A 10,529-nucleotide genomic window follows, 5' to 3' on the forward strand; every position below is an offset into this window, starting at 1 on the left:
AAAAATCAGGCGAGGGCTTTCCTTTTTTTTCTGGATTGCTTTTGAAAATTGTTGATTGGGTTTAGAGAAGTGGGTGGGCGGGTCAATCGATAAAATTGGTTGGGTTTAGGAAAGGAGGAGGGTGGGTCAGTTGATTGGTCGGTCAGTCAATCAGTCAGTCGACAGCAGCATCTGGTGGGTTTACGCAAGAACAGCAGGTGCAAATGGCAATCGGGAGAGAAATTTAAAATCTCAAAAAGCATTCTGTGGGGAGTCAACGGATCGTTCCAGAACCGAACAAGTCACAGACCATGTTATCCTTAAAAGATTGGTTGGTGCCTATATGTCTGAGCTTTGATTTCATTTTCAAAGCAATCCACAGGCACCCAGCAAAAGGCAATCCACAGGATGACTAGCCAGTCAACATCACAGTTGCGTGTTAATTAACTTTACACCTTAAAACAATAAGAGGCTCTACAATCAAAAACCCACCAAACCGGTTTTTGAGAAGTACCTTTTGGTTTGCGTGCCCTTTGGCGTCTGCAAGGAATACACATTCTCAGGCAGACACAGAAGTGATCAGAAACGCTTCCAGAGTTTAATGGACATTTAAGTAAAACAGTTTATTTGAGTAATGTACGTTTGCTTTATGTTTCTGTAGGTTTTTTTGTGTACATGTTCCATGTGTTTAACAAAACTGTTATGGATAGTTATTGAGTAATAGCCCTCAGTGACAAATGAAATCTACAGAATGTTTGTGAAATACTTCATGTTTGGTATCGATTGAAAGCTAGGAACATTTCAAATGCATTGGTGTATATAAAGAAACCATACTATGAAAAGTGTCGATGTTATAAGACTTTATTTTAACCACTATGCTATCAAAGCAGCACCCACACCAGGGGCCTCATGTACGAAGACTTGCGTGGAAATCTTACTAAAACATTGCGTACGCACGAAGCTGTAAATGTGCGTACGCAGAAAAAAATTCAGATGTATGAAACACTGCGTACGCCGAATCTCACGCATATTCTTTTGTACATCTGAATGAACGTGAAACTGAGTGCAACATGCACGAGCACAAAACCCCTCCCTGCCTCCTCCCCCGTATGAATATGCTAATGACTATGCTAATGGCAAAACCCAACGAAAAAGCAATGGCAAAATCAAGCAAAAAGAGAAACTTTGAACAGAATGTGAAATGGAGGTGCTGCTTTCGGAGGTAGACCGGAGAAAAGCAGTGTTATTTGCAAGTTTGTTCTCCGGAATTAACAACAAAAGAAAAAAATAGAGTGGGAGAGTTTAGCTGATGCGGTTAACACAGTTGGGTCTGAACATCGCACTGAGTGCATTTAAAAAAGAAATAGTGTGGTTTATAACTGAAAAATGTTGCAATACCCTAAGCGGTCTCAGTGGCGCACCTCATAAGAAGCCTGAGATCATGTACAGACATATTTGAGCGTAAACTCGGCTCGAATCCAGCGTCTGATAAAGTCTTTCTTCTTTTTTCCCCCGCTACATATCAGATTTTGCCCACTATTTATCAAGAGAAAGACAAGTAGGAATCATCAATAAGTTTGTGCATCATATTTTATTTGCACATTTATTGAATGGAAATGTTTCTGATTCACGCATGCAAATTCATCTTCAGATAGTGTCTTTATAGCAATGTGTGTGCGGTAGATTGCTCAGATTACATTGCGACTGCTGCAATTTGCGCTTTAATGTTTAGCTGGTCAACTGTATGGTATGGAAATCTTACATACCTACTATATGAACCCGTCTCATACAGCTGCCATTGCAAGGATCAGACACTTTGTAGAGAAGAATTTAACACAACTGCCTCTAGGAGTCGCCAATGGAAATAAAACAGACACGCACAAAAAATGTGCGTATGCCTGCCAGAAAGCTGCCGTGAAGCTGCGCACATTCCCACTTTCAGTTCATTGTTAGTAAATCCAAACGTGAGCGATTCTGAGCGTGAAACCTGGCGTACGCAAAGTTTTTGTGCGTACGCAGCGTTGATACATGAGGCCCCAGGTGTCAACCCGGCCTCCTAGAGGGCAGAATTGGGGTGTGACTCCACCCTGCACCTTATCTGATTGGACAAGTATTATGTAGACCCAGCCTCTACCAAAGCCTATAAAACTTTGAACAAGGAATTTCATCGTCGTCTTTTGCCGGTCATCTTTGCCAGTCGTCACCGCCGTCGCTGCCCGGACGTCGCTCTTCTCGTGCTGTGGCCGTTACATCGCCTCGCCGGAAGCCTCGTTACATCACGGAGCATACCGCGACCTTCACTTGCTACCGGCTCGACCCCCGATCTGCTTGTGCAACAACGAGCCATCGGGTCAACACATCCAAACTCTGAAACTCATCATAACTACAGGAACCCAGGAAGGACTTCGAACGCCTTGTCCAACATCCGTATCCCTAGCAACCGACTAAGGAAACCCCTCTTCACCGACAAGGGAATTCCATCACGTCATTGAAGTTGCTACGCTGACCAATCAGCTTCGCCGGGATTTCCCTTTGGACCAGTCAAGGAAACCAAAATTACATCAGAACGCAAGTAGCACAAACAAGGTTTCTACCCATTACTGAATCTGGTGTGAATTATGTTTAAGTAGTAAAGAATAGCAACATTCTCTGCTTTTATGGTTTCTCTCAGGTTGCAATGCTAAGAACTTAGCAAAGGCTAGAAGTTAAATCCACTCAGCCAAAACTCTCCTCAAACTGCTTGTGCGTGTGTGTATGTATGTGCATTTGTTTGTTTTACGTAGATTAGTACTTTGTGTTATAGAGTAGCAATAAACTTTTGTTTCGTTTTAAGATCCGTGTTGGTGTGTTTTGTGCTTTATAAGTTAATGCCTCAGCTTCAGATACTGCTACCTTGCTCATTAAATAATTAGATACTGTTTTTATATCGCTATTGTTGGCCACGTAATAATATAATACAGAATTGCTTTACATTAAACATTCTATTTGCTGGACAAATACTAAAGTTAAGTGTAAGCTTTAAATAATTCTATGTGAATCATGTTCGAATCTTTGATTCGAATCCCCAAAGTTTAAACATGATTTAAATCAAAGAGCTGATTCTTACATAGTGGTGGAGAATGCGGGCAAGCAGATCTAACTTTTAAAGCACAAAACCCAGAAATCATGTTGTTAATCTTTTCTATTTTTGTCCGGAAAGAATAGATTAGAGGGAACAAAAGTTTTGCTACTGCACAATTTCATTGTGGTACCTTTTGTTTTATTGCTTGACTGCATTTAGTGTTGTTAAGAAAGTAAAACTTCATTTAAGTTGTCCGCCGAGACACACTGTAAGCCGCTCTAAAGCGCATGTAGAGAAAGACAAAGCGTATTCCTTTGTGCTTATCTCATAACGTTATATAAGGCCTTCACAGTATGATTTCGTACGCCGCGATTCCCGGATGGAAACTCAGCTGTGTTTTCTCCTGGTAACTGATTTAGCATAGCTAACTAAATTCTTGTTGCCCTGTAATTTGCTAAGACTTAGTAAATTATTTAAAACGCGGAGCTCAGAGAAAGCTGCCTAGCGTAGTTTATAGGAGAAGTTTAGAAATTGATCAATTAAAATTGTGGTTTGAATCCACGGATGTGTTTGCAGTCTAAACAGACTTAACACAGAGTGCTGAGATCCCCCATATCTCTGTCACAATTTGTATTAATCTCAGAAATCCTGTTGATTAATTTATCTCACTTTCATGAGTTGAGATGGTTCAGTACTGATAAGATTTAAAATCTAACTAGTGCTTTTTGCTTGAACAGTGTGAGATGCGCTGTCATCTCAAGTGATACTGTGAAATTTGCTATTATTCTACTTTGTGGTCGTTGCCATAGCAGCAACCTTGGTCCGGAAGTACAGAGAGACTTGCCGGAATTACATTCAAGTGCGCATGTGCAGTCCGCCAGCGCCAGCTTGAATTGTAAACAATGAGCATAGCGTGAAGTTAAGCTAAACTAACGCTAATGCGTTTGCATTGAAGTCTATGCATTTCCAGTAGCAGCGAAGGCTAATAGATAGCACGTAGCATTTAGTGGTCTTAAATGCATTGTATGGCTGATGTTTGAAAAAACTCTTGCATCTCAGTTGTTTCTCTTTACTCACCTTGGAAAAGTTAACAAACGCAAAGTTAATCAAAGTGTGCACAATCTAACTGCTAAGTTTAATCACTACTGTTTTATTTTATTTTTGTTTTTCCTGCTGTACCTGGCCTGTTGAATTTAATCAGTTTGAACTCACATAAGCTGTTGGTTTTATTAGTGATGAATTATAGTTTTGTTTTCATGACTATAAATTAATGCTCTCTGACCTGTACAAGTATAAATACTTTTTCCATTCATCAACATCTAGGAACACCCATTTCCTATAATTGTTGATTTATACGGATAAGACTCACTGATTAAATAAATTATAATTGTTTAATTTAATGATAAACTGCATTAAATGTTACTCTAACCAACTTCATTGTTTTTAAATTTTAATTTCATTAATGGTTCATTTATGCATGGCTTTATCATTTTAGCAATAATTAATAATTTAATTTAGTCATAAGTGTTCTTATCAATCTTAATGATAATTTATAAAAGTTATTACTTCTTTACAGGTTTAAAGTTAAGTTCAATTAAAATTTGAATTTAGTCTTTTCATCTAGTGGAGCCCTCCAATTAGCCAAACTTCAAAAGGAAAATTCAGATTTTTCTACTACGTAGGCTAAGCAGTTACTATATAACACAATAAAAAACCAACACTTCTTGTAGTGTCAACTCGACAGCGCCACCGCTTTGACATCCTTAAATACACCTAATGCTAAGAGAAAACTAACTCCTTTGTTTCTCTTTCTACAAGTTATCTTCTTTTAACTAGACTATTGATGCTGGTTTAAGGATTGTGCTTGTGAGAGTCAAAAAGCAGAGAATTTTAGAAACATTTAATAGATGTTTGGGACACTTGAACACTTTTAATTGTTAAAATTGTCTGATCTCACCCCTCCTTTCTCACTCATCAGGTCACCAAGAAGATAGGCGTCGTTAGATCCAATTCTAAACACGCATCCAGAAACAATTTATTTGGTGTACGGAGTCAATCCTATTCAGAAGCCAATACTGTTATTGTTGTCCTACTTTCTGTCACTTCAGAAGAAAGTTAATAGCAACTTCAGTCCTGGTATTTAGAAATCTTATTTTTATATTTAACAAAAGCTAAAGGAACCCTCTCTCTAGGAAAGTGGAAACTACAGATTTTCACGCTACTCCTTAGTCTCCTTATCACTTTTGTTTTTCTTTGTTCTCTCACTGTGTCTGTACTACTGACTCTTTCCACAGAGACTACCAGTTAGACACGCGTACCCACCAGAGGGCCACAGTTCCAGAGAACCACACTTAACTCAACATTAGTATACACTTAACATTGCACATTAACATTTCTCCATTTCTGTTTGCATTGTTCTACCTTGTTTTTTTCTTTCTCCTCTCTATCTCTCTTCAAGGTCTGTGTCAGTTAAATCCTAAGTCCTCCCCTCGCCCCAAAACATGGCTCACCCCAAAGACCCTGTTGGCCACTGGAAGGACCTGGAAACATGGCTGAGCGTTGTAACAGGCAGTCTCCTCCCTAAAGCTGCCGAAATACTGCAGCCCCTGACGCAAAACCAATTGGATGAGAACATAGACAGCATCATGAAGCAAGACCCAAGTCAAAGCTTCAACCACAAGGAGCTGGCCAAAATCACTGGTACTTTGAGTCACACACTCATAGCCACCCTCAAATTGAGTGACAGACACGCCTCCCAACTCCAACACAAGCTGACACGCCTGCAAGCCCGCACCGAGCAGCTAGAGCTAGAGGCTCAGGAACGTCTGGAACAACCAAATGAGGTGGATGAAGGTACCACAGAGGAGATCAACAAACTACAAGAAGCCCTAACAGCCATCACAGAACAAAGAGAACAAGCCAGAGCAGACCACGCTGACGTCGCTAACAAGCTAGATTACGCTGAACAACTACTGAAGGAAGCGAAGGTGGACTTAAGAGACAAGAAGGCCAGAATCAAAGCCCTTGAAACTCACCTGAGCGAAGCAAGACATGAGATCGACAGACTAATGCAGGAAGTGGATGACATCAAAGAGGAGTCCGCCAGTGAACTCAGGCATGCCTATGCACTGCGCTATGAACCTCCAAAGACAAGATGTGCACCAGCCTCGCCCCAGCCAAGCAGGACAGGATCCCCTGTCCCTGAGCTCTCACCTATTGAAAGATGTGAGAAACCACGCCGAAGATCTTCGCCAACACCTTCTGAAGAGTCTTACCTTACCCCACAGCGACGAGAGCCTGTGATAGCCAGTCACAGATCGTCATACAGTCTGGACCTTAAAGACCTTGACAAGCTGGCCAGAAACATTGGCAAGTTTACTCCAAGTGTGTCAGGTGGTTTGGAGGTCCACGCTTATTTGCAAGACATTGATTTCCATCTGGAAATGAGACCTAATGTCTCTAATAAAGAAAGACTGTATTTGCTTCGAGCCACATCCAGCACTGAGGTGCGCAGCTTCCTGGACCGACAACCGGCTCGGGTAAAGAATGATTACCTCTTGCTCCAAGAAGCCCTCATCAGAGAGTTTGCAAACCCTGAATCAGATCAAGGACTGTTAAGTGCTCTGGAGACAAAACAAGCTCGCAATAGCTGCGTCCCAAATGGCACACTATACACTATGCACTCATGCACTATGTACTTATGCACTTACACACTCAACAGGATAGTATATGTATGTAGTGTTGTCCCAAATGGCGCACTAATGTTTTTTTACTAAGCGGAAATTCAAACCGTTTCCCTGATGACGTTTGACGGTTGCCAAATCAGTGAAATAAACAACAGAATTATCAAATAATACCTGCCATGAGTATTGCCGCATTCACCATCGGGAGGCGCTATAATCACTCTCGTTGGAGAAATTTGCTTTCACCATTCAAAATAAATAAAGTTATTCAACATGTGCGTCCGATAGCTCCGCTAAAGTGCACTTATTATTTTTAGAGTTTTCAGTGTGAACACACTACTTACACTGTTTATACTACAAAATGGCGTAGAATAGTGCATAAGTATGCGATTTGGGACGCAGCTATAGAGTCCCCACATGCTTACTACAACCGACTCAGGCAAGCTTTTTTCGGAACTCGCAACGAACCGAATATGGAAGAAGACCTGAACTTTAAGATTCTCTTCCTGAGAAACCTCCATCCTGCAGTAAGACAAAATCTCGGAGTACTCGCATGCCCACGAACAATGAGCATCCAGCAATTGCGAGATTTGACACAGAAAGCCCACGACAAACAAAAGATGGTGTTAGAGAAAAACTCTAAAACTGCAACAGTTCTTGACTTTAACACCCAGAATCCAGAACTGGCAATAGAGGGTGCCCAACGCCCAAACAGCGTGAGACCACTATCCCCAGCGTGGAATGCGTCTCCGTCCAATAGACAACGGAACTCCTACGATGACACAAGACCTAAACAAAGGAACAGTCACTGGGATGGACCGCGTGGACAACGACGCTCACCTGAACACCACCAGGAAAGAAACCAATGGGGGTCGAACAAAAACTGGTCACCATCCAAGGGAAGACATCAAAACCCTGGATCAAGTCCAAGGAGTCAACAAAGGTACTCCAAAAATTTCCACCCTGACAACGCTCAGACTCAATACCAGCAAGAGGAAAATGCCCCACCGAGATTTAACCCTCAAGAACTGGTGAAATTGATGATGAAAGAGTTTCTCAAATGCATAGAGGAGGACAGGAAACGGGAAAAGGAAAAAGCAGATTCAGCCTGACTAGTCGCTGAGCGGAGAAGCAACAACCACCTGAACCAACAAACACTTGCAGGTGAAAGCCCTCAGGCTCCCAAAAGTGCCGTTCGGGTCGTCTGCCACTCCTCCGAAAAACCTCAGTTCAGTCCTGAAACCCTTCCTGACCCATGCCAAACTCCGGTACCTCCATTACTAGATGAACATTTGACAGCTCCATCATCATTAAACAACAAATGGGGGAGGACCACAACTTGACACAGATCAACTGTTCTACCCTCTACATACTAACATAACCTTTGACATTCTAGGGAACACCTAGTTAAACACAACACTAATACTTTCTCCTCTACAGCACTGCTAGAACAACCTCTAGTAGAGAGGATCCACTCCACATTTGCAACACTGTTTTGCTGGTTTTTAACCTACCTTGTTTTGTTGCATCACTATGCCTCTTGATTTCCTTCTTTCTCTCTCTCTCCCTAACTGATTTGCAGTTCCAGTCCCCTCTACAGGGAACTCCTGCAAATTCATGCACAGGGCCTAAAAAAAATAGGATTGACTCCTTCTCCCAAATTAGTGTCAATTGCTGCAGAATTATTGCTCATTTAAGTTGAAGCTAGCGCCACTACATACTCGCAATGAAGTAAACTAGCTAAATAACTAAATTTGAATTATTTCAGGCAATGTTACACTACACCTTGTGTTCTTAACCCGAACAATTTAAGCTAAAACCTGCACTAGAACTCAGTCTATGGAATGGAAATGTGGTTTGTGTCTTGTGTGTCTGTTCTCTCTCTACCTATGCCTCTTGTTCCAGTGTCTGCCGATGTTCATGCCAGGAACATCACCATCCAAATGGGGGATGTAGTGAGTCAACGGATCGTTCCAGAACCGAACAAGCCACAGACCATGTTATCCTTAAAAGATTGGTTGGTGCCTACGAGTCTGAGATTGATTTCATTTTCAAAGCAATCCACAGGCACCCAGCAAAAGGCAAATCCACATGATACCTAGCCAGTCAACATCACAGTTGCGTGTTAATTAACTTTACACCTTAAAACAATAAGAGGCTCTACAATCAAAAACCCACCAAACCGGTTTTTGAGAAGTACCTTTTGGTTCGCTTGTCCTTTGGCGTCTGCAAGGAATACACATTCTCAGGCAGACACAGAAGCGATCAGAAACGCTTCCAAAGTTTAATGGACATACAGTAAAACTGTGTTTATTTGAGTAATGTACGTTTGCTTTATGTTTCTGTAGGTTTTTGTGTGTACATGTTCCATGTGTTTAACAAAACTGTTATAGATAGTTCTTGAGTAATAGCCCTCAGTGACAAATGAAATCTACAGAATGTTTATGACATACTTCATGTTTGGTATTGATTGAAAGCTAGGAAAGTTTCAAATGCATTGGTTTATATGAAGAAACCATATTATGAAAGGTGTCCATGTTATGAGACTTTATTTTAACAACTATGCTATCAAAGCAGCACCGACACAATTTGTCAACCCGGCCTTCTAGAGGGCAGAATTGGGGTGTGACTCCACCCCGCACCTTATCTGATTGGACAAGCATTGTGTAGATCCAGCCTCTACCAAAGCCTATAAAACTTTGAACAAAGGAATTTCATCGTCGTCTTTTGCCGGTCATCTTTGCCAGTCGTCACCGCCGTCGCTGCCCGGACGTCGCTCTTCTCGTGCTGTGGCCGTTACATCGCCTCGCCGGAAGCCTCGTTACATCACGGAGCAGACCGCGACCTTCACTTGCTGCCGGCTCGACCCCCGATCTGCTTGTGCAACCGCTTCAACAACAAGCCATCGGGTCAACACATCCAAACCCTGAAACTCATCCTAACTACAGGAACCCAGGAAGGACTTCGAACGCCGCCTTGTCCAACATCCGTATCCCTAGCAACCGACTAAGGAAACCCCTCTTCACCGACAAGGGAATTCCATCACGTCACTGAAGTTGCTACGCTGACCAATCAGCTTCGCCGGGATTTCCCTTTGGACCAGTCGATGAAACCAATATTCCATCAGAACGCAAGTAGCACAAACAAGGTTTCTATCCATTACTGACACTGGTGTGAATTATGTTTAAGTAGTAAAGAATAGCGAAATTCTCTGCTTTTACGGTTTCTCTCAGGTTGCAATGCTAAGAACTTAGCAAAGGCTAGAAGTTAAATCCACTCAGTCAAAACTCTCCTCAAACTGCTTGTGCGTGTGTGTATGTATGTGCGTTTGTTTGTTTTACGTAGATTAGTACTTTGTGTTATAGAGTAGCAATAAACCTTTGTTTCGTTTTAAGATCCGTGTTGGTGTGTTGTGTGCTTTATAAGTTAATGCCTCAGCTTCAGATACTGCTACCTTGCTCATTAAATAATTAGATACTATTTTTATATTGTTATTGTTGGCCACGTAATAATATAATACAGAATTGCTTTACACTAAACGTTCTATTTGCTGGACAAATACTTAAGTTAAGTGTAAGCTTTAAATAATTCTATGTGAATCATGTTCGAATCTTTGATTCGAATCCCCAAAGTTTAAACATGATTTAAACCAAAGAGCTGATTCTTACAGCGTTATGACCCGCTTGTTTGAGTCGCAACATAAAAGAGAGATGAACCTACAAAATGGCCTGAATGCTGATTATTTACTATAAAATGTACTTCATAGAACAATCAATCAAAGCAACCAACAAATGTCTATGTATAAT

The 10,529-nt window shown here is 41.4% G+C and overlaps 3 protein-coding genes across 3 annotated transcripts in view; all 3 read left to right on the forward strand.

Moving 5' to 3' along the window:
* Positions 1–2,811, forward strand: part of LOC147845162 (uncharacterized) — an 83,481-nt gene extending 80,670 nt beyond the window's left edge. The window contains exons 2-3 of the mRNA XM_087250617.1: positions 575–883; positions 2,020–2,811. The gene's annotated coding sequence lies outside the window, so the exon portion shown is untranslated. The remainder of the gene's footprint in view (positions 1–574; positions 884–2,019) is intronic.
* LOC100537855 (uncharacterized) overlaps positions 1–10,529 on the forward strand; it is a 150,258-nt gene that overhangs the window by 124,970 nt on the left and 14,759 nt on the right. The window lies entirely within an intron of this gene.
* Positions 2,154–10,117, forward strand: LOC141381801 (uncharacterized). The gene is made up of 2 exons (XM_087249943.2): positions 2,154–6,688; positions 7,132–10,117. The coding sequence occupies exons 1-2, from the start codon at positions 5,542–5,544 to the stop codon at positions 7,833–7,835; spliced, it is 1,851 nt and encodes a 616-aa protein (XP_087106069.1). The 5' UTR covers positions 2,154–5,541; the 3' UTR covers positions 7,836–10,117.

The sequence above is a fragment of the Danio rerio genome, chromosome 4 (assembly GCF_052040795.2).
Source record: "Danio rerio strain M-AB ecotype USA chromosome 4, GRCz13ab, whole genome shotgun sequence".
Classification (NCBI taxonomy): domain Eukaryota; kingdom Metazoa; phylum Chordata; class Actinopteri; order Cypriniformes; family Danionidae; genus Danio; species Danio rerio.

Coding starts and splice junctions, on each gene's coding strand:
- LOC141381801 (XM_087249943.2), top strand. CDS start 5,542: ATGGCTCACCCCAAAGACCCTGTTGGCCACTGGAAGGACCTGGAAACA. Junction 6,689..7,131: donor GACAAAACAAGCTCGCAATA/GCTGCGTCCCAA, acceptor ACGCAGCTATAG/AGTCCCCACATGCTTACTAC.